At 48.5% G+C, this 25,090-nt stretch overlaps 1 protein-coding gene across 6 annotated transcripts in view; it reads right to left on the bottom strand.

Annotated features, from left to right (window-relative positions):
* The window catches only part of FBRSL1 (fibrosin like 1), a 1,300,479-nt gene that overhangs the window by 73,617 nt on the left and 1,201,772 nt on the right, over positions 1–25,090 (bottom strand). For all 6 annotated transcript variants that reach the window (XM_085635474.1, XM_085635477.1, XM_085635475.1 and 3 more), the window contains one exon: positions 14,597–14,645. In XM_085635474.1, the coding sequence (XP_085491600.1) occupies positions 14,597–14,645 (49 nt within the window). The remainder of the gene's footprint in view (positions 1–14,596; positions 14,646–25,090) is intronic.

Genomic DNA, 25,090 nt, shown 5'->3' on the forward strand with positions numbered 1-25,090 from the left:
GAAGATTTATGCAATTTCCCACAGTGGCATGCGTTTGGATTTTTAAGCGCAGTTTATAAAACCTAAGCGGACTCTAAAATATGTCCAAATCGCACCACTGGGAAACTCACCAGGGGCAGGGCGCCTGCTCCTTGTATATTTAGATCATGTTTAATAATCTGAATATTGGATCTCTCAGTAATGGATGTTCTGACCCAACTCAACAATACCCCACTTAATCACCCTCGCACAGCTAAGAGAGCGTGAGTATTGCCCACGCGGATGGACAGTAACCTGTGACCCACAGGCTGTACAGAGATGTCGGCAGAGTGCACTCAACCTATGAGTCTGTAACGCACGCTCTATACCGCGTGCCTTCCGCCCTTCCCTTTAACCAAACAATGACGGATGCAAATCAATACACAACTAAAGCATCTGCACCAATTAACACATTCCCTCGAGTCTAGACGCTGCATGCCACTAATCAGTAAAACAGCTCATATAATGACGCGAAATATATCACTAACTGCCCCCACCTACAAACAGCACTAGAACGTAACTCTGCTGGGTTCCCGTGGCATGCGAAGGTTTGAAAGGATTCAATGCCTCGTCAGGGATCGTTTCACTATTTAACTCTACACTGCAATACTTCACTTAACGACAGAGTTCGGTACCATCTTAGGACAAATCTATTGGTGGGTCACGATAGTCATCGATTCAGCTGATATCTTGTTCGCACGTGGAGCTTTGGAGTTTCCTTGTGCCTCAGTTAGGTGCGTGCGTTAATGCCACAAAGGTGGGTGCGTTGCTTGCTCCCAAGAGCCGGGCGCGTTGCTTGCCCCCAAGAGTCGGGCGCGTTACTTGCTCCCACAAGCCGGGTGGGTTGCTTGCTCGCTCCCACAAGCCGGGTGGGTTGCTTGCTCGCTCCCACAAGCCGGGTGGGTTGCTTACACCCCACACACGGGCGCCACAGATGGGTGCGGTGCTCGCACTCTATAGACAGTGGTGGTGCTTGGGCCCCACAGAAGTATGCTGCTTGGGCCCCACAGATGTATGCTGCTTGCGCCCCACAGACGGGCGCGCTGCTTGCGCTCTATAGCCAGGTGAGTTGCCTGTGCCCCAGAGCTGGGTTCGGTGCCTGAATCCCGGAATAGGGTATAGTGCTTTCAGCACAGATCCAGGAGCTGTGAATGACCCCAGAGCGAATAACCCCAGAGCCAGGAGCTGGGAATGACCCCAGAGCCAGGAGCACTGAATGACCCCAGAGCCAGGATCTGTGAATGACCCCAGAGCCAGGATCTGTGAATGACCCCAGAACCAGGAGCTGTGAATGACCCCAGAGCCAGGAGCTGTGAATGACCCCAGAGCCAGGAGCTGTGAATGACCCCAGAGCCAGGAGCTGTGAATGACCCCAGAGCCAGGAGCTGTGAATGACCCCAGAGCCAGGAGCTGTGAATGACCCTAGAGCGAATGACCCCAGAGCCAGGAGCTGGGAATGACCCCAGAGCCAGGAGCTGTGAATGACCCCAGAGCCAGGAGCTGTGAATGACCCCAGAGCCAGGATCTGTGAATGACCCCAGAGCCAGGATCTGTGAATGACCCCAGAGCCAGGATCTGTGAATGACCCCAGAGCCAGGAGCTGTGAATGACCCCAGAGCCAGGAGCTGTGAATGACGCCAGGAGCTGTGAATGACCCCAGAGCCAGGAGCTGTGAATGACCCCAGAGCCAGGAGCTGTGAATGACGCCAGGAGCTGTGAATGACCCCAGAGCCAGGAGCTGTGAATGACGCCAGGAGCTGTGAATGACGCCAGGAGCTGTGAATGATCCCTGAGCCAGGAGCTGTAAATGACCCCAGAGCCAGGAGCTGCGAATGACGCCAGGAGCTGTGAATGACCCCAGAGCCAGGAGCTGTAAATGACCCCAGAGCCAGGAGCTGTAAATGACCCCAGAGCCAGGAGCTGTGAATGACCCCAGAGCCAGGAGCTGTGAATGACCCCAGCGCCAGGAGCACTGAATGACCCCTGAGCCATGAGCTTTGAATGACCCCAGAGCTGTGAATGACCTCAGAGCCAGGATCTGTATATGACCCCAGAGCCAGGATCTGTGAATGACACCAGAGCCAGGAGCTGTGAATGATCCCAGGAGCTGTGAATGACCCCAGGAGCTGTGAAAGAACCCAGCGCCAGCCAGGAGCTGTGAATGACACCAGGAGCTGTGAATGACCCCAGAAGCGTTAGCCAGGAGCTGGGAAAGACCCCGGCGCCTTTAGCCAGGAGGATGCCTGTGGTCCAGAGCAGGCTACGGCGCTTGCACTCGGACCCAGGTGCGTGCTCTGGTCCCCACAGATGAAAGGGCGCCCTCTTGCGGTTTTAGGGCGATGCTGCTCAGATCTACCTCAACACCAGGGCAGTGAGCACAGGAATAGGACACTGGCAATGTCGCTGCAGCCAGGAACACGTCGTATTCTCTTTCTATCGCCTTTCCGTCACTTTCATTTAATTTAGAGGGGTGGATCATTGCTGTAACAGGAGCTGTCTCGGCGCTGCTCACACCTGTGTTTTATAACAGGAACACACCGCAATCTAGCGCCGCGCTGCGGTGCACAGCACTGTTACCGGCCGCAAGAGAAGATTATGGCCGGGGAGTGTTCACAAACACGTGCTAGGGCGTTCCGTGGCCAGCAGGAGGCGCCTTCCTGTCTGCAGCCAGCAGCCTATGATGCATCACACACACGGATGCCACCACAGTCCACCTGAAGAGGTCATACTGCTATGTACGTCAGCTATGATTGCTAAACGCACATTTTGGTTCTGCTCTAAAGTTCCCGGTGCACTGAAAGCTGTGATCTTGGTCAAATCACTTTCACTCACTAACTCAGTTCCTTCACTTATTACAGTGCTTGAGTGGAACTGAAACAAGAGAGCTACAAACTGGCGGGTTAAGCAGAACACCGACTACACTGACAATATCAACAAAACAAACAAATCGATCTTTTTGCGATCAGGTGACACTGAATGGAGCCACATGTTTCTGTTCCGCGCTACTTTACAGAACGTTTCGTGGCGGGGAAAATCGAGGAACCGGATTGTGAAACCACAAGAAACAAACATCTTATTTAGATTTAATTTAAAATGGGTAATAACGATTTTAACTGAGAAGATTTATTCCGTGACTAACGCACGTGCAAAAAGGAAAGAAAGAATACTGTTTTGCCCTGTTTTTTGCTACGTATGTAGGAAAAACAAAGCATCCCTCACATTTGAAAAATGGAAAAGGGTAATTCCTCCACCTGTCATGAAAACGGGAAAAATAGTTTGGAAATAGTAAGCTCCGTATTTACATCTGTGCTAAATTCAGGTTAATTAATTTCATATTGCAAAAGACGCAAAAATAGTGCAAATGGAAGTGCCGTTTTTTGCACTAGTGCAAACATTCTAAGCTATCGGCCTATATCGACTGCAGGGGTCCATCCTCAGCTATGACGGTGCCCGCATGTCTAGGGGTACTGATAAGTGCCCACAACAAAATACATCTCCCCTGTTGCCTACAACACTCGCCTCCTGTGGATTCCAGCCTGCCGTGCCTCCCTCTTTCGTGATTCGCTCTTTCCCAGCATCAGAACTCACTCCTGAAGGGACCCGAATGACGACGGATTCTCAGTCCTGCTATAAGGGGGGTAGGAGGGGGGGGGGGGGATGTATACCAAGGAGAGCCGAGCCCTTTCTTTAGCTCAGTTGGCGCCCCAAAACATTATCAATACTCCAGAATCCTAAATTCACAGTGTTTTATTAACTACCTGGCCGACAGCACATTCTCTCTCCACTCAACCGGCATTCCCTCCCTCCCGGGTTATAACTGCCCACCACCCTCCCTCCTACATGGAAATACTTGCACGCGCGTGCCCCAAGCGAGGATTCCTCGGGGCTCTTCCTCATGATCCGGGACACATTTCCAATGGAACCAGACACAACATTCCTGCCTGTCAAAATCCGTCTTTTCTAACCCTTACGGTCCCTTGGTCCGGTTCCAAGTCAGCAGGGTGGGGAGGAAGTGATGTGTGTACATACACAGCGGAGAGAGCCCCTTAAGTACGCTAAGCACGCTCCACAGGTCAGGCAGGGTGCAGAGTCCCTCTCAGTGGGTGCCTCCTTCTGAGAGGTAGTGCTTCCTACGCGCCCCCACTCCACGCCAGCCTCACACGAGCCCCCCAACCTCCTGCAAGAGCCTGGGCCCGGTCCACCAATAACAAGCATCGCTCAAAGAGTGGGCTGGAGCCCAACCGCCCTGCTGACTAGCCTGAAATAACAGCCAGGCTTGGCTGGAGAGGGAACTCCGGGTTCAGCCCAAACTGGGGGGCTGTGGCGGACAGGAGGCCAGTGAGAAGCCCGGGCCTTCTTCCAGAACACATAAACTAGTCCCGTCCGTCGACGCGCGAGCAGGCCCGCCAACACTCAGGCCTTTGATACGCTCCACTCCCAGAGGGCCCATTTTGTTTTTTGGACACGCGGACTGTGAATTTAAGGGCCATGGGGAGGACGTGAGGGGGAACCGGGTTAGAAAACAAAATGGGGCAGGGCAGGATGGTTGGTGGGACAGGGAGGGTATTTGTTCTACACCTGTTTCTAATTTACCTCCTCTGTGCACAAGTAACAAGGAGCGCCCTGTGGGCTTGGCACGCTCTGGCAGTTCGAGCTGAACCGGGAAGGTTCTTACTTGAGAGCTGCTGCTGGCCCTATTGGCAGTGACCTCGTGTGAACCGAGCCAGCGGGGCGTGCGCGCTGCTTCCCTCTGCCAATCACACGCTGTGCGACTACTGCCTCCATTTTATATCATGCCCAGAACCAGAAGATTCATATGAGGCTATTCACAAAGGTAACTTACACTTGTGAGTAATTTACACATGCAATTTAGTCTTACACTTTTCATTAACTTTACTACTTTGGACTACTCACAAAATGGGAGTGTAAAGTTGCACAAAAGTGTAGTCTTTCATGTCTCCATCCCCTGAAATAGGGAGTAGAGACAAATTTATGAGTGCACGTGATTACTGCGAAAAAGAAACAGTAATGTAAGTCCAGCACCACACATGGCCAACCACTAATAATGCAACATCCTGCCACAGAAAAGAATGTTAAAATTAAATTATTTATCATAGGTAAACATATTAATAAATATAATTGAATATTAAATTATTAAAAAAAATATTTATCATTTGAACATAAAATATTTCAATAACCTTTTTTTTTAAACAAACCATTAATGTATCATATATGTTTATTAACATACCATTAAATTACTTTTAATTAATCCTATAATCACTGTTATTGATAATAAATACATCATTTAAAAACTTATTTTGCTACTTTTAGGTGAAAATTAAAATGATTTTTCTTAAGTTTTAATTAAAAAATAGTTCAATATATTTAAATTAAAGATTTTAGTCAAAATTAAGTGCTGTGGCATGTTTCCTTTTGTTCTGAATTAACAGAACAGAGAGACAGAATCCCTGTAATTTGCTAAGAACAACAAACAAGAAGTAGTACAATCCTAGCTCAATTACATGAACTTTGAAGGCCTTGGTTCCACCCAACTTTCACCCAATGCCAGGTCACTCCTCTTAACCGTGGGCACCAGCTTACCCATTAAAGAACACATTGCCCAAAAAACCAGAGTGCCTAGTACCAGCTTTCTCATCAATAAAAAAAAACAAAAAACGTTTCTTCCAGGAAGAGAACTGCTGTTGAATCCCTCACAGTCTTGTATCTGGGAGGTAGTAACGCACTACTCCATTGGTTGGTAGACTTCAGACGGACACTGCTTCAATGCATCCTACAGACAGCAGCGCGCCTCCTCCGAGGCCTGAAGAAATATGATCACCCACTTCCTGATGAAGCTCAATTGGCTCCTTTTGTGGGTCCAAACCATCTTCAAAACCAGCGACAACATTTATAAAGCCATCACGAGCAGCTCCTCCGCCTATCTTACAGACAAGTTCACCATCTCTGGTGCTTCACCATCACCTGCAGCCATGACACCAGCAGACTTCAGACAAAGAAGTGTCAAAAAGAAAAAAACAAGGCAGCAGGCCTTTCCCACGTATGTACTCGGGGTCTTGAAGAACATCCCCGAATCCATCAGTACCGCACCCGAACGCTGCTCCAATTTAGGAAAGACGTACACTAGGTCCCAATGCATTAACCATCCACAACCCGGCTTCCTCTCGTATCGCTTTATGCTACAGTTTGCCCCTGGTAAAGCCCTCCGCTGCCTTTTGGCTCAGTTTGTGCTATAGAAAAGCCTTATATATACATGCATACAACGTGTAAACCGTAGGAGCTCGAGTGGTCTAGTTTTCAGCAGAGATCCTTATTTTACATGTTCCAATAATCTAGGTATATGCTAAAAACATTTAGAAAAACACCAACATGTGGCTTGACACATTCCTTTGACAGTAATTACACTGCGTTATACTGTGTTTCGTCAGTGGCGTAACGATAATTGAGAGGGGCCCCCCTGCAAGGTACGGGAGGGGGCCCCCTCCGGACTCTTATTAGGAGCTCCCCGGCCAAAGTGCAGTGCTGAGGGGGCCCCCTGGAGCTTGGGGGCCCCGGGGGCCTGTATTACGCCCCTGTCTTTCGTATCAAATAACACACCACCTCCCATGAGTTGAGCCTTGACTGCTCGACCACAGCTCCCAGTGAAGTCTCAAGTAAGTTACGGAGTCCCGTATTAGCGTCGGAGACCAAGCACCCAGACTTCTGGGCAGGACAGAGAAGTGGGGGTACCACCTTTGAAAGCAGTGGTGCTCTAACGACCCAGCAGGCAATAAAAAATGAGCCGGGCGCAAATGACTTAGAAGGCAGCGAGAAGAGCCTGGCATCTTCAGGAGCAGAAAGAACCAGCAATAAAATGTGTCTTCGTTGAAAGTGATGGACACTAAGGGGCAGTACATGTTCATCTCCAGGGAGAGTCATCTAATCCCACAGCTCTCAAATGAAGACCAATATCCCGGCCTGCCCAGTCCTCCCTGGGGCTGTCGGCTTGGGAAGGGATAGCAGGCGCGAGCAGAGCTGGAACGTACTCCTTCCAAAGCTGTGGTGGTAATCCAATAATCAATTATCGGAATATGCTGCATATCAACACCCTGAATACTGATGCATATAGTGTCTGTAGAGTCAACCGAGTGAGTCTAGAAGCAATGGCGTTAGTCTATGCCCCGCAAAGACATGGGGGCTACCAATGCCCGCCGCAGCCTGAGACGGCGGTACCCATGATGAAGTCAGGAACAAACACTACATGCTGTTGGAGCAGAACCAGGCATATCTGAGGCGTGTCTTGTCCAGCCGCCTGGCCTCTCCTGGTCACCCTATCGAGTACTCTGTCAGCTGCCCCTTAGGACAATATACCACTAGAGCCTACTCGGGTGACACCAAGCCATACAAAACAGACGGAGGAGGTGGGGCCCTAGTAGCACAGAGTCTAAAGCATCCGCAACCATGGAATACTCTACAGCAGAAACTACGGACAGACTGGTCTTGAGTCACCGGGCAATGCCCCGCCGACCTGCATACGATAGGTGGCCGGAGGGCCATGCCCGCCAGCTGAGGGTTGATTGAGAGAATAATTCGCCTGCCAGGCACCGTGCGCAGGCACCTGCCGGAGATCCCTGCCGGAGTGTCCTACAAACCAGAGGACGTCTCAGTATTGATGATCTGTCAGAATGGGTTCCAAGTAATGGAGGTAACGAGCAGGCGGGAGGAGGAGGCGGGGTGGAGGGACTCAGAAGAAGTAACAGGGAAGAGGCGGCATCTGCAGGCACATACATACACACCTAAACAGGTCATACCTGGCAAGTGTTACCAAAGTAAGCACATGGGAGGCAGGTGTCATTAAAATTTCTGCAGCAGAGGTTTTGTCACTCCTCTGCCTTTGCCAAATCTGGTTTTGATGCTGTGACTCTCAGCTGTGTGTGGTGGGTCTTTTTTCGAGTTTCATATAGTGCGAACTTGACCCGAAGGTACCAGAGCACTTTCCATGAGTACCAGTTGCATGACAGATGGACACATATTTGTTAGGCATGGGGAGATTAAGTGATTTGCCCAGAATCACAGGATGTTGAGCGTCCCTGCTGAGACACGAATCCGGTTCACCAGCTTCGAGGTCGACCACCCTAACCATTAGGCCACATCCTCATTTCTTTGGGATCAAACCAAAGGTTCTTTTGCCCTTTGTCCCAGTTACTTTTGGGAAGATGTGCGGTCCCCAAGTGTCTCCCCACACTGCACCTGGTTCTTCTTTGACATCAGTGAGTCCTCCCTCACCTTCCTATGATGTTCTTTGCTCGGATTCTGTGAGGTGGTGTTGCTTTGTCATGGTAGAGCTGTGAGATGGTGTCTAGTGCTTCTAAGAGATCTTTTCAGCATCAGTGAGTCCTCCCTCACCTTCCTTTGATGTTCTTTGCTCAGATTCTGTGAGGTGGTGTTGCTTTGTCATGGTAGAGCTGTGAGATGGTGTCTAATGCTTCTAAGAGATCTTTTCAGCATCAGTGAGTCCTCCCTCACCTTCCTATGATGTTCTTTGCTCGGATTCTGTGAGGTGGTGTTGCTTTGTCATGGTAGAGCTGTGAGATGGTGTCTAGTGCTTCTAAGAGATCTTTTCAACATCAGTGAGTCCTCCCTCACCTTCCTTTGATGTTCTTTGCTCGGATTCTGTGAGGTGGTGTTGCTTTGTCATGGTAGAGCTGCGAGATGGTGTCTAGTGCTTCTAAGAGATCTTTTCAGCATCAGTGAGTTCTCTCTCCTCTTTCCTATGGTGTTCTTTTTAGGATTTTATGAGGTGCAGCTGCTTGGCAACGGTTGAGCTTTGAACTGGTGTCTAGTGCCTCTTTGAGGAATGTAAGTTGTAGGTCGTTCAGAGCCTGGAAGGCATTGGTGTGACTTTCACTGAGGCCCCAGAATCTACATATGTCATTCTCAGCAGCTCATGGCCTGGATCCAGGCGCAGGACCGAGTTCAGTGAGTCTTGAAAGATATTAAAGCGGGCAAGTGTTTACACTTTTGGTTTGTTGCCCGGTTGTGGGAGTCTGTGTGATTATGATGTTCTGGGCAGTCACTTGCAGGGAATCTATAAGGAATTTCTGCTCATAAGTCTCCAAAAACTGTTCTTTCGTGTCACTGTGTTCACTGGCGCCACCAACCCTTCCGTCCTGAGGGGAGCTGCAGATCACGTGCCTCTAAAGTGCCATATTGCTGTAAGAGGTTGAAAAGTCTTACTTGTTCTGGCCCATGTTTGAATGTGTCATTTAGGATATCGGCTCAGCTGCAAGATTTATTTTAATTCTAGTTCTGTATGCCATATTTTAATCTTTTCATGGTCAAGGATTTATCTCCGTAATTGACCGTCTTTATGGATTCTCCTGGTGGTTCTGCTCCAACAAGAGACTTCTCTGCGCCAGCGCTCTTTCAGGTTTTTGACGCCGGGATTAGCTTTATAATTGTTGCTAAAGTGTTCTATCCATCACTGACCGTACAATATTCAGCTCTGACATCCGCTTCACTTTTCTTCCCCAGTTCTTAGGAATCACTGTCCCCTATAGCATCTGTCTGGCCGGTGTCTTGCTTATGTGGCCATGTTTTGCTTTTTCCTGTTGGTTTCCATTCCCTATATCTATATGGGTATATTTAGGGTATCTCACGTTTATTAGGCCTTTTGTTTATGGTTAACCACATTTCCAATGTTCTGCTTTCGTTTTCAGTTCACAGCTGTTAATCCACACACGGTTCTCCCAGCTCACCAAGGACTCGTTGCCCCAGTATTATTGGCGGAAAAGGCAGGTTGAATAAATAAGATGCAATTTTAAAGAGGGCGTGTTTGACACGTGAGCAGCACAATATGAACAATGGTTCCAAAGGGAAGCAATTATTTACAATTGAAAGAAATCAAACTTCACAAAACACAGCATTAGTAGATCAAAAAGATTAATCAATATTAGACAATGAATAATATTCCTGTGTCCTGAAGAAGACCCGATATGACTATGTACGACGACTGGTTGCTATAGGGTCGAAACGTTGACGGTTCTACAGTCCCGTATCAATTGGAATTCCTTGTATATACCATAAAAAATTAGGACATGTGCCTTACAAGGTCTATTCTTTATCCATAATTAAGCTGAGGACGTTTTTTTGCGAATCTCTGCAAAAACTGTTTGTGTATTTTATTTCAAGTATATATATTGTAAATATTTACACCATCACTACTAAACTTAGTCACCTTATTCACTTTGTCACTGCGTCGCTTCTTTACAAATATTATTGTATATACAGCCTTTTTTCATTTTTTTGTTCATATTCCAATGAATTGATAAATGAGTTGATATTCAAATGAATCTTAAAAAATAAACTATTGTGTTTTTTGAAAATATTATTCATTGTCTAATATTGATTAATCTTTTTGATCTACTAATGCTGTGTTTTGTGAAGTTTGATTTCTTTCAATTGTAAATAATTGCTTCCCTTTGGAACCATTGTTCATATTGTGTTGATAAAGCCCAGGTTCCTTGGGTTATAGGGTTACCCCTGTGTGTTTAACTTTTGACACGTGAGCAGGGCAGATGTAATACAGTGTGACCCAGCAGCACCTTTCACAGCAGGGGGCCATCCTACGCACCCTATGCACTGATATCAAAATGAGGTCGACTCCCGGATGCGCCTTCATGTTGCGCAGCGCCCTTTCACGGATGTATCCGTTTTTAACAGCATGTCCGGCTCCAGGGGTTCCAGGCTGCCATGTTCAGATGATTCCATCTGACAGGTGCACACAGGAACAAGGATGTCTGCTCACCTGAGGGAGGGCGGGAGACGCGCTTCACAGCTCCCAGAAGGCACTCCTGGTTCACAAGCTGCTGTGAGGAACATCTTCCAGAAGAAATATCTGTGCGTCTGGGCACGAAAACATCCTTCTGCTGGTCAAGAAGCAAGGAGGGAGGCTTCAGGTATCTGTCGAGGCAGGGAGGGGTCAGGACGGAAGAGCACGCAGGGTTCAAGAGGTCACAGCAGGGTCACTAGTGTCAGATCAATGGAGGAGCCACCAAGTCGTTTTGTTGAAACTACAAGTACCACAGGATGGGGAGAGCCTCGTGGGCCTGAAAGGGCCCTGATGAGAGGTTTTATGGTGAAGGGGCACAAGAGACCGGTCCTGCCCTCATCCCTGGAAAGAGATGACCCAAACACGCAGTGGCGGCCATCTTAGCTACAATCGTCCAACCAGGGGCTCAGTATGCTCAAAGGGCCCTTCTCAGGAGACCACTTCAGCCCGCACCACCCACTGCCCAGGTCAGCACTACCATCTACCGTATCAACACAGCAACTGACCATTGCACCCCTAACTTTGTGACAATTCAGACTATTCCAGGAAACTCAAAGCTATAATAATGGCGTGAGCAGCAAGTATTATTCATTTTTAATATATATATATATATATATATATATATATATATATATATATATATATATATATATATATAAATATATATATATATATGGACTTTTTAAAAACTGTTGTTGTGCACATTTCAAAGTTAGACAGACAGCGCCACCATGTGGGGTGGGGGCTGTCATTTGCTGAGCACTGACAACCGCCTGCTCAAATTAAGCACTGGCAACCTGTCCTGGTTGTCCAAGTAACTCCAAAGTTCAAAGGCATGATCGTGTGGCTCCCTCCACCCACCGAAGGACCACTCCTTCACCAACCAAACCATGGCATCAAGCTGACCAGAGCTCTTGTCATAAAGCACAGGTCAACCTTTTCTGCACAAGAAAGGACAGTGGGTGAACCGGCCTTACTAGACTAACTCCCTTCGAGGCGCTTTGCACAGTCAGTACATACACACCACAGCCAACGCCTGCCCCAGCTCCACTAGTCTTTGAGGCATTGTCCAGCTCTACTTTCCACCATCAATAGACAATCCACAGAAACTCTCCATCCGCCCTTCCCCTGCCCCTCCCCGGCCCACGCCGGACCCCAACTTCTATGAATGGCTTAGTGCGCCTCCAAGGTGCCGAAAGCAGGGTCACCAGTGGTCCTGACCCCCCTATTTCCCAAACACACAGGCCCAGAGTAGTGAAGACGTTGCTGACAATCATGCAGAGGGTGGGCGATAGGGTGAGAGGAGGGTGGGCGATAGGGTGAGAGGAGGGTGGGCGATAGGGTGAGAGGAGGGCGGGCGATAGGGTGAGAGCAGTGCTCCGTCACCGGTTAGGTGACTGAATGGTGGTTGACAATGTGGGAAGACTGGAGGGAAAAACCAAAGGAGACATGTACATCCAGGTATTGTAACTTGACACATTTCATTGCGTGGCATAGATTTGAGACATGCGAGAATGCGTCTGTTGAGGGCTTTGAGACGGACTTTTGAGCACTCAGAGGGCCTGAGGAAAGCCCTGTGACAGGCTCATGAGCTCCGAGAGTGAATGTTGAGGGCCCACTGGGGGGTACGTGGAGGGCCCCACTGTGGCTAGAGTCAGTCGTAAGCTATGTAAGATTCCATCAGTGGTGTGTGCGGGCTAGGCGGGAGTGCGTCAGTGGCTAGGCGGGAGTGCGTCAGGGGCTAGGCGGGAGTGCATCGGGGGGCTAGGCGGGAGTGCATCGGGGGGGCTTTGCAGGAGTGCATTGTGGGCTATGCGAGAGTATGTCAGGGCCATGCAGGAGTGCATAGGGTAGTGTTAGCATTAGGGGTTATGCAGGAGGGCATTGTGGGCCTGCTCCTGCAGACAGGGTCTACCATGGTGGCAGCCCCCTTTTAAAGAATGTGCTCGCCGGGGATAGATGCCAAACCCAGCCTCCTGCACTCGCATACAACTAACGCAAAAGCCAACCAGATACTTTCCGAAATTCACCCAAGGAAGGAAAAAACTCGCACAAAAAAGCGTTGACTGCCCCAATGTAAGAGTTTCAGCCATATTGGATCTGCTACAAACGCATCAAAAACAAATGCCAAAGAAACAGACACACCGCCTTCAGCTACGAACACCGGGCACACAGCATGGGCCTTTTGGAGACGCTCCACCAGGCATCCGTGCCTGAAACAGTGAAGGCTTGGCCACAATTCAGGCAGGGGGGGGGGGGGGGGGTGTCTATGCTCCTGCCATCGAGCACGAGGGAGACATGATCTGCATACGGGACAGATGGCTTCGCTTCATCTCTACAATGTTCCTGCCAAGCGCCGTGTGGTGAGAGAAGAGGAAAAAAAACACTACAGGAGAAAAGGTAAGAGAAGAGGAAAAAAACACTACAGGAGAAAACGACCTGCCGATACGGAGATGTGCAGATTTCATGGGAAACGCTTAAGAGAAATTCAAAACGTCCTGTGGCTTTATCCGGGCACTCCCGTTACTTGGCAGCCAATTATGTGGGTGTAATTTTTCAAAATGGAGGAACCTCATTTTTCAGACTCGGTGGCTGCGTCTTAATTTGGGGCGAACCCCCATCTTAAATAGGTGCTGTGGTTGACTGTCTGGCGTGCCTTTCCTACTGCCTTTTACAGAGCACACCCCCAACCAACGACATCATTTGACATAAACCTGGAAAGGTTTCTAAATGTCAGCCCAGGACATGGGGGGGGGGGGGGCATGAGTGAGATACAAGGTGGACAACAGCAAGATAAGACACAATAAAGAGGTATGTGGAGTGCTGACAGATAGGGTGATTGACAGAGTTAGGAGAGCAACAGAGTCTACAACATAAACATCTCAAGCAGGATTGAGAGCCAGGTCTGGTGACTTAGTGGACTGTAGGGGCTGGTGTTCGACCTCATGGTCACAGATTCAAATTCGAGCGGGTGCACTCAGCCTTTCATCCTTATGGGGTCGATAAAATGAGTGCCACTGAGTTGGGTAACAATAAACATCTGTTATTCGGCGCCAAGATACCCTTCTGGGTGAATGTGCCTATACAAATACATATGTTATGTTTATGATATGAGAGTGAGACATATGTGTGTGTGAGAGAGAGTGAGAAAAAAAAACACTACTTTAGGAAAGAGCTGGGTGAGGCAGTGAGGGGCACAGAATCGGTGGTGAATGAAGAAAAAGCAAACCGGAAGCCTGACATTTAGAGACGGTGGGAGCGAAAGAAAGGCCTACGTGAGGTTCGGAGACAGACCAACAACTGAGTGTAAGAGACACATGGGTGGATTGAGAGACACTGACGGATACAGGGGTGCGAGGCCGCCTGCCAGATAAAGCCATCCTGATGCTACAGGAGACATATCTAGCATGGAAAACGGATGCATTATGAGACGTAGAGTGAAAAACGAGCAGAGGGAGAGAAATCTGTCAAGTGAGAGGTAATGTATGCGAGAGAAAGATTCACTGGCCGGGCGGCTGGATCAGATGGGCGCCCGGGCGCCAGCCCCATTCCCCCATCCGTGTCCCAGGCGCCTCGTAGGCCGCAGGCTGGCGCTGTTCCTTCGCGCCATGCTCTGCGCAGTGAATGATTGCCCCTGGGTGGCTGTCACATTGAATCTGCGCCGCTTTCACATGCAGGGTGTATCTGTTGGACTGTGAAATGTCCCCGCGAGGCGCAATAACGAAGAGGTTGGCCCCCTGGGCTGCTTACCGTTCGCTGGTGCTGGAGACGAGAGCTTCTCGGAAGCGACATCGGAGCCCTGGAAGGGAAACAAACAGAGAGGTTAACGGCAGGCAGTGGAAGGCAGGAGTTAGAGGCAAACAGAGAGCAGAGCACATGAGAGCTGGGAGGGAAGCAAGCAGAGAGGCAAGAGACAGTAAATGCATGGAAAGAGTCTGAACAAGCTAGAGCACATGAGCCCGGAAGCAAACACAAGGGTTCTGATAGACTTGTCTTATAGCAAGAGTTTGAGAAAAACAATAACACAGAAGCCTTGGGGAGAAATAAAGACGAGCGCTAGAGAAAGAGAATGGAAGGCGGAGTCTGAAACAAAACCAGAGCACATGATGCCTGGGGAGAAGAAAACACAGGGGTGAGACAACAGTCTCCACCGGCTCATGTGTGGCTGTAGTTGTGCACGGGGCCAGGAGGGGCCGCTGTGGAGCTGCGTTAGATACAAGGACACTGTGAAATTAAACGGGGGAAAACACCAGCATCGGGACACATAAAGAGGGCTGTTTCTCTGCAACCAAGAGCTTCACATTAACACAAATGCTCGTGAAAACGTCGAGATGGAAGCACGCGCCAAACTCCCAACAGCAGAAGGGCTTTGTGACCCGGGAGGTGCTGTGTCTGCCCAAATCTAGCAGACACTGTAACTTATTTTATATAGCGCTTCATAAGCACCTCTTCAGTTTCTAAGCACTGGAACGGGTATTGCTATTAACTAAACTAATGTGCACAAAAAGTTACGAGTGTGCTGATGGTATTATTCTCAGCCCGTGGTAAATTACTTAAACTGCATTCCAGTCCATCTTTTTTTTTTTTGTGCCTAGCGTTTGTCTCAGATTAGATCCAGCCATATGCAAATCAGGCTTGCCCTGCTCCAATGGGCACAGCCTCTCGAACTACCAAGCCAGGTCCTTTCTGAACCGGAACACAAGCAAACCAGGACCGGTTTTGTACCGAGTGGGTCGCGTCAGTCGAGTGTAGCTTGGTTCATCCGGCACAGTGAGCACCGGTCTCTGTGCTCACAGTGAGCACCGGTCCTTCTGCTCACTATGCCTATGAACTCTACCTCACTGGTGAGGCCTAAGCAGCTGGAAACTGGTCTGGTGTTGACTGAGTTCCCTTCTGGAGGGGGCTTTCTCTGTTCGTTGGGGTGGGCTGTTTCTTGAGGAGCATAAGGCGGACTTTGCCTAGAGCGGCATGGTGGGCGAAAAAACGATGGATTGGAATACGGCCTGAATGATTGTTAGTGGCAGAGATTAACTCGAACATGCAAACCATACCCTTGTTGGTGTGTTACACAAATGAATGGTGCGTGGTTTACCAACTTGAGTAGATCGCCTGACGTTTTAGGCGCTAGGTTGCTGCATCACAGACTACTCTCTCAGTGCCCCCCACCGACACTGGGCAAAGTGCACCCCAATGACAGCTATCAGGGCCCTGCCTGGCTCCCTTTTAACACAGAACTAGTAGCAAGGGGAGGGCTGGGGCAGCGAGCCCGACCAGAGCTCCTCAGGCGAGGAAGGCGCTACTGTCCGTCTAGTACAAATGCAAAACCCAGCCGGTGGGACCACGACCAACTTTATCTACCCCAATCTGGTATCTGAGAGGGTCCCACCCTCTGTGGCCCACCCCATTACTAAACCAGTCCCACGAGCAGTTCATCATTCACCTGTCGACCAGCGCTCTGAGGCGGCTGCGCCCACAAATGACCAAGCAAATGAGTCCCCTCATGTAACATGCAGGACAGATAAAAAAAACGACCCCACAGAGCTCACCCGACCACCTGGGCCTACACTCGTCCGACACCCCCAAATCTCAAACCAGCTGCAGACTCTTTCCCCACCCCCAAGTAAAGCAGAGTCCTGACTACTGCCCAGCCAGGTAGTATAGTTTAAGAGCACAGTACACATCATGCTGTGTTGTAGATTCAAGCCTAAAAGGTACGTCTCTGCATCCCATACCCAGGGACTCAGGGTCGTGCCCTGTGTAGAGATGGCATACTGACAGTCACTAGAAGTTGTCTGCCCTGGTGATGTTCATCAGAGGGTCAACCCCCCACCCGCCCCGCCCCTTCATCACTGTGGCTCTAGAAGAACAAAGAGGATTACAACACGATGGCGACGAGGTTGTCTTGAGGGAGTGAGGAAACGCAACGAGTTTGGTGGCCAGGTCGGTAAACAAGTCTACCCCTTTCTATCATACCATAGTGTATTGGCGGGTTCCGATTACACAACCCCTTTGCCATATAATGTCTGGCTCGGTTTTGATATCCAGAATATCCCGTTTTTGATGTTATTCTGTTTGGATAGATCATCATCAGTTTGTGTAATAACAGCTCCTTGGGTTTTGGATTCCATAATGTTCCTTGGTTTGATGAGGTCAGGGTGGGCTTGGAAGGATTCCTAAACTGTTATTGACGAATGGGTGCATTTCGTATTCCCAAACTTTGTCAAATGACGTCTGGTTCGGTCTTGAGATCCAGAACGTATTTTTTGTTTGATGATGAAGACTGTCTTTTAAGACCTGCAGTGACGTCATTCATTTGAGACCTACTATGATGTCATTCATTGGAGGCCTGCTTTAGTCACGAGGTCATTCATTTGTCAAAGATGCGCCATCAGCTATTGGCTACATTCTTTTTTTTGTTTAAATTTTTTTATTAGGGTTTTGCGTACAAATTAACACAATGCATGTCAACCATATTACATATGAGTCCATTTTGCGCATCAGCGTGACTTAACATTGCTTTTTTTTTTCCAGGGTAGTTACATTGGTTGTTGTGTCTCTGGGACTTGCTGTTAGTACTAAGTCCACACGTCTTATTGGCTACATTCTTAAATGAACTTTCTCACTAATAATTAGTTCATTTCTCCAGCGATTTTGTCCCGTTTAGCAGTCATCAAAAGACAGAATTTACAGCGGCTCCATAAGTGGTACCTGTCCAGAAACACGGAGTGCCTGGCTTTCAGGCATCGTCGTAAACTCCGCTGTGATTAGTCCATAAAGTGCCCGAAGAGTTGAACTGAACAGACCCATAAAACACCAGAACATATAGTGCTTATAAAAAAAGCACAGCAAAGCAGAGAGAGCGCCTCTTTAGTTTCTAGGACAGGACAAGATGTCTTTACTGCTTTAATAACAATCGATTCTTTGTAATGCTCCTTGGGTACACAGAGCTACAGACCGAAGCCCCCCCCCCCCTCCCACGGGGGTACATTGATGCTAGTAACTCAAGTATGCACCATGAGCGCCTCGGGGCATCGTTCTTTCTAAGCAGGCCCTGAATTTCACATAGTAAATGGATTTATTGTGTTTACTCAAAAGAGGAGCTACATTCTAGGACACACGAACAGCGCCGTCCTATGGAGGAAGGTCAGGAGATCTGTCTGTCTTCGAAGCACTAGGTTCTCTTACTCCAGCTGGCTCCTCGATGGTTGTCCCCCATCTCCTCACATGGATACCCCCTACTCTCACACGGGTATCGCCAGACTCCCACACAGGTACCATCGTACCCTCACACAGGTACCGCTATATCCTCACACAGGTACTGCCATATCCTCACACAGGTACCACCATACCCTCACACAGGTACCGCCGTACTCTCACACAGGTACCGCCGTACTCTCACACAGGTACCGCCGTACTCTCACACAGGTACCGCCGTACCCTCACACATACCACCATACCGTCACACAGGAGCCTCTCACAAGTAGTCATCTACCTACTCCTGCAGTTTGTCAGTGGTCTACAGCACCCCTGCGCCTATTGCTCTCAAGAGAAACCCAGACTCGAGTAGAAGATGCCACAGACATGCCCTTCCCCCACCCCCTCTCCATCTCCATCCCTGCAAACATGGGGCAGGCGGACGGCGGGGAGGAAGCAAGAAGGCCTCTTCCTTCTTGGTGTGTTGACTGCTGAAAGGGAAGGTGCAGGGCACGGCGGAGATCCTCTCTTTCTCAGAAGTCCACCAGCACCAGTGGCATGAAACAGACACCCTCTGACAGTCTCAGCAGAGAGGCCTCTCCACTGCAGGGTCAAGAGCAGTTCAATGAAGCTTGGAAGGGAGGCGGAAATAATGGTATTTGAGAAGCTTTCTCCTACAGCAGTGATAGAAGTTGGCACTAGTTGCAAGCGTGAGAAGCAGCCATCAGCAACAGTGCATAAGGTGGCACTATCAGACACGTGAGAAGCATGTACCAGCAGCTGGCACAGGTGGGCAGAGTGAAAACCAGGCACTGGGGCAGATATCGCCGAGTGCTCTTTTTACGACACTTTTCACAAGAACTAATGTGCAAGGTAAATGTAAGCCGGCATCACCGGGGGTTCATTGGGAGCTCGTGCTCTTCAAAACATTTATTCAGTCACCCCGGGCTTCATCTCGGACACCCACTGTGACCTTGGGCAAAACGCTTCACCTTACTGTGCCCTCCTTACTCAGGTAACAATAGGGAAGAATCTTTAGGTTAAGTTGGTATAGAGGGAAACAAACACTGGTTATTCAATTTCTCACTCAAAATATTTACTTCTATTAGTAGGCATCCCATTATTTAACGGGGACGGGGGGGGGGGGGGCGAGACAGTGGCCCCTCATCACACTCCAGGGGGCAGTTATGGCCAGTAGACTGAAGGGCACGGGGGTAGGAAGTCCGGCTTTGGTAGGCCGCTTGGGCCCACCCCTGCACAGGTGCATTGGGTGCCAACCTGGCACATCAGCCCCTGGGAGGTGCGATGAAAGGGCGTGGGAGGCACCCACGTAATATGGTGGGGACACGGGCCTCCTGCGCAAGGTCACTCCGGTAAAGGGGGACCTGGTAACTAGTATAAAACAGTCATGACCTTGCACGTAGGCTCATCCAGGATACGCAGAAAACAAATTGTACATATTCCAGTTCTAGGTTAGGTACGGCGATGTATTAGACTCTTGTTAAGGGTTAGCCATTCAAAAATGTATCAAATTCTGTATTGATAAATGTAATCGGATATGTTTGGGTTTTCTGCGTATATGTACAAAAAAATCAGTTTTGATTATGAGTTATTAATAATGTGTTTCATTAATTTGTAATAAATACGGCCGGGGTTATCGACCCGTAATCCCAAAAATGGTGTTGGATCTGAATATTGATGCTCCCTGGGGGAGGGGACAGTGTTCGACTGGCCATGTCCAGGGAGGGGACTCGGCAATACCAGGCCATTTAGAAGTTGGCACTGGTTGCAAGCGTGAGAAGCAGCCATCAGCAACAGTGCAAGAAGGTGGCACTATCAGACACGTGAGACGCATGTACCAGCAGCTGGCACAGGTGGGCAGAGTGAAAACCAGGCACTGGGGCAGATATCACCCAGTGCTCTTTTTACGACACTTATCACAGGAACGAATGTGCAAGGTAAATGTAAGCAGGCATCACCGGGGATTCACTTGGAGCTCGTGCTCAACAAAACATTTATTCAGTCACCCCGGGCTTCATCTCAGACACCCACTGTGACCTTGGGCAAAACGCTTCACCTTACTGTGCCCTACTTACTCGGATCACGATAGGGAAGAATCTTTAGATTACAGTGGTATTGAGGGAAACAAACACTAGTTATTCCATTTCTCACTCAGATAGATAATCTGGCCTTCATACCTCAATGGAATGTGGTGCTACTCCGATGAAAAAATACTTTCCACACCAAAATATTAGAATGAGTTGTCTCCAAACATATCACACTGTTACGCACCTCCAAGCATGGGCGCAAACCCACTCCAGTGAGGTGCCAAGTGTATGCCATGCTACAGACACTATCACAACCGTTGGCCTCAGCCCTCTTCGTCCGCCATCACAGTTCTTAATCTATCTGCAGCCTTGGACACTACTGGCCACTCTACTCTGCCTTCCCTACAATCCCTTGTGGGCACTGACCTCAGATGGTTTTCCTGTTACGTGGTAATCTGAAAAATTTCCCCTCTTCCACCACACGTGGACTCCCAAACCACCTCCTGGCTCTCAAAGGTCTCACACGGCCTCCATTTACGCATACGTGGCTGCCTTGACGCCCGTCATCACCCGCTGGCCCTACACTCCCTTACGATGACATCTTGGAAGGCAGCGCGCCTAAGTTTGCCTCCTCTCCGGGAACTGACCACATTTCAAGCTCAGTTTCTTCCTGACACACTCCTGCTCCCGCAGAGAGAACCCTAGGTATCTCTTTCAGTTCCTCTCCGCAAATTGAAACTTACATCCCCACCAGAGCCATCGCAGCACAGATCAGGACAAAGTCCTTTAAAGTCTGGCCTTCAATCCCTCTGTGCACAGCCGAAGCCTTGACGAGCTCGCGACTATGCAGCGAACTGAATTATTACAAATGCTTTCATTTTTTTTTTTTTCTTCATTTTTTGATTATAAACCAAACATAAATACAACAACCCAGGTATGTGGGCAAATAGGCGCGTACGAATTTGAAGGCAACATTATTGGAAGGTCCATCCATTCCGGATTGCGATTCATTTACCAAAAAGTACCACACGTTACAAACCATTTGTGTCCCGATAGGAAGATATAAAGAGAAAGGAATAAAACCACACCGGATGGGGCATCCGCAATCATCATTATAGACGCACCAGTATCAAAAGCTCGCACACACTTTAAGTTGTCTCCTAGCGGCCTTCGTGCTACTCTCGCTGCTCTAGTCAAGGTCTTAAACTTTGTGACCAGGGCTCCGCATCACCCTCCTAGACGCACCGCTACTCCACATTATGCGAACCAGGCCGGAGGTCACTTTGCCAAAAACAGGATCTTTTACCGATTTCTATGGCTGGAATTCAAAGCTATCCACGGAGCGTCCCCCAAACTTCCTCTCTGGCATCGTCACCTGCTGCACATGAAGCTGTAACTACAAGCCTGCTGGTGGGCACTCCTACCATCACCCAACCCGCCCTGAACAAGTGCCAGGGTCCAGCATTCATTCTCCAAAGGACCCTCTTCTTACATTCTCTTCCAATGTCCAAGCAAACCACTCACTACCGAAGCGCGACCCGGCCTAAAAAGTCACCTCCTACGACTTGAAGGCAAAGAATTCTATCTCCAGCACAGGACGGATGTTTGTAAGTAGTAGTGGCTAGCACGGACCTAGGCAAAAAGGAGTGAAGCGAGGAGCTGGGTCAAAAGCAGGCATGCAGTCATCGAGTGATAAGGGGGTAGGTGGGCTCTGGAAGCAGAAGGGACTGTTACTGCATCCCGATGAGGCGAGTCTTAGCTGTCCCCCAAGCTGGAGCAGGGTTGGCGTGGTACTGATGGATACGGGGATGCTGTTCCTGATCCTGGGTGTATTTACACCTCTTAGTCTGCAGTTTGAACATTAAATGATGCCACTGGGTTTGAAGATGGTAGGGGCTACCAATGGGGTTAAAGCAGAATACGGGACACCCACATTGCCGTCCAACCAAGCCGTGTAGATATGAAACTATGCAGGCCTCGAGGTAGATTTTATTAGGGCAACCTATTTTTGGGGTGTACTGGCCTGGTCTGGCAAGACAGCTCAAACCAGGGAAGAACAGTTTTTCTGCTCCTTCGGAAAGTAAATGAGCAATAACCAGGACATTAAATCTCATGATCTTGTCATAATTGCTGTGTTCAAAGACAGATGTCGGCTTACCTCTCCTACAAATCGCGGCTTTTATCCAATAGGTTGTCATTTACAAAATACTTTATCTTTGCAGAGAAAGAAAAGTAAAGTGAATTCTGAAAATTGTGCTGGGATACAGGCAGTGTCAAATGAAGGGATGTAAGTTGTAGGGTTAAAGTTTTTTTTTTCTAACAGCATTTAAATAGTTTGTAAATTAACTGTGCAAATATTTAAAAATATATTAAAGTAGTTAGGAAAGGACTTTTTTTTTTTAGAATTCTGAAGTGTGGCAGGAAGAAAGATTTCAATAGGATCAAAACAAATTAAAACACTTTACTTGGTGATGTGCAAAAGATGAATGTTTGCTGAAACCTGATTTCTGCACATTATTGTTTGCATGCTATATAGTTTTATCAATAAAACTGCGAATCAGTGAGAACGTCTGTGGTCATTTCAATTGAAATGTGCCATTTGTAAATGACATTGCACGCACACACAACATGCTTTAATTATACATTTATTAGAAGCAAGAGTTTTTAAACATAAACTGAGAAACATTCCTGCCCCCGGCCTGATAATGTTATTAGTGAACTAAGAGTCAAATCCGAAGCCAGATGTACTCTATACGTGGGCTTGATTTTTGTTATGCATGGAGCAAAAGTTTTGTTTATTAAATCAAACAAAATACATTTTGTACAGCAGACATCCTGATCGCCCATATTTGAAGGTGCTCTCATATGTGATATTACGGAAGAAGACGACCCAGTGGAATAAAATATTTGCCGTGTATCACACAATCTGAGACCAGTTTACGGGTCAAGCGGAGTTTGGTCAAGTAGATCATTCAGGTCACTAGACCGGGAGGTCTGTTCTGTTATCACTTATAAGATTGTTTTAGGCCTGCTATGGAAGTAAACTAGCTTGGGGGAGTAAACTGCTCACTGACCAATCACGTTGCCTGGTGCACGCTTTAGTGTGTGGTGTAGTTAAAAGCACGTTTGTCTTTGCTGACTTCTTTCATACAGCGGCATCCCAACTCATACCATTCAGAAGAAGGCTGCTATATGTACCCGGATTCCGCTTACTGTCCCATGAACGGTTTAATGATGGAAATTGAGATCGGACTGGGAGTCAACAAGACAACTTCACGTTAATCAATACACGGTCGTAACATTGCTGCACTTGGGCATCTTACCAGAGACCGATGACAGCCTGCCTTTTACTCCGCAGCCATGAGTGTGGTGAGAAGTTGCTGATGAGAATTTGTTCCCATTGAAGGTTCAGGACCAAAGAAATGTTCATCTAATCACCAAATTCTCAAGCCTGAGTGCTTTAAAAACACAGAAAAGGAAAGAGCCAGAATTGATGGTCATCTCTCTGCTGATGGGTGCGCTAGCGCCTGGTATCGGACAGCAGGTCAATGACCAGCACTATCCAGGACTGCCAAAGGGCCTCTAGGGGCTAATGGCTCGGGCTGAACTGGCACAGAGAGGGGGCAAGTTTAATTGCAGATATTTATTCCCATCTGTAATGAAACAAGCTCACAAAACCAACGGTACAGAATGCACTCATGGTAACCAGCAGTGGACTGGATTGATTTCAAGAGGCCAGTCGGTGAATTGATGACCCAACGGGTCGGAGTGCCCGAGGCGACATCGCCAAACAAAGGAACATTCTACAAGGCTAATTGTTGGCAACTGTGAGCAGCAAGAGCAGGTGAAAGATTTTTTTTATTTTCTACACTGGATGGCCCCTTTAAGCATTTCCACCCATCCCTTTTTGCCCCCCCCCCCCCCCCCCCGTGGCACGAGCATGCCCAGGGTGGGTCCTACCGCTCATGGTGCCAAAGGGACTTAAGCCGTGCCTTAAGCTGTACTGTACTGTGTTATTACTCAGCCCAACAAGGCTGAGTAAGAACCAACTACACTCTTGAAAACTAGTGAACAAATGATTACCAAACTCCAAAAATACCTTTACTTTAGTAAAGTTCTAATTTCATGCCAAATTTAGTTTAAATCTGTTCAATCTTTTTTGTATCTGTGAACAAAAAGTCACATGGGAATTAAAATCATAAATGGCATTTTTGAGACCCCACCCCTTTTTCTTATGGGACCTTCAAGAACATTACATGAAAGACCCAATGTGGGTGAACTTTTTTGAGAAAGTTTGGTGCACATTCGCCAAATGGCAACAAACTATATTGTGCAAATCGATCAACCTTTCTGGATCTTTCTGATCCACTATATACCAAAATTGGGAGCATGAGGTAAAGAGACAAACTCCCACACCAAGGGCTCATCTGAGGACTTGATCTGCTCTGGACTGTACCAAGAGCTCATACGAGGACATGATCTGCTCCGGACTGTACCAAGGGCTAATCTGGGGACATGATCTGCTCCGGACTGTACCAAGGGCTAATCTGGGGACATGATCTGCTGCGGACTGTACCAAGGGCCCATCTGAGGACATGATCTGCTCTGGATAGTATCAAGGGCCCGTTCAATGACATGGTCTGCTCTGGAAGGTACCAAGGGCTCATTTGAGGCCATGGTCTGCTCCGGACTGTACTAAGGGCTCATCTGAGGACATAGTCTGCTCCAGACTGTACCAAGGGCCCATTTGATGACATGGTCTGCTCCTGACTGTACTAAGGGCCCATCTGAGTACATGATCTGCTCCGGACTGTACCAAGGGCTCATCTGAGTACATGATCTGCTCCAGACTGTACCAAGGGCCCATTTGATCACTTGGTCTGCTCCGGACTGTACCAAGGGCCCATCTGAAGACATGGTCTGCTCTGGACTGTACCAAGGGCTCAACTGAGGACATGATCTACTTTGGATTGTACCAAGGGCTCATCTGAGGACGTGGTCT

The sequence above is a fragment of the Triturus cristatus genome, chromosome 11 (genome assembly GCF_964204655.1).
Source record: "Triturus cristatus chromosome 11, aTriCri1.1, whole genome shotgun sequence".
Classification (NCBI taxonomy): Eukaryota; Metazoa; Chordata; class Amphibia; order Caudata; family Salamandridae; genus Triturus; species Triturus cristatus.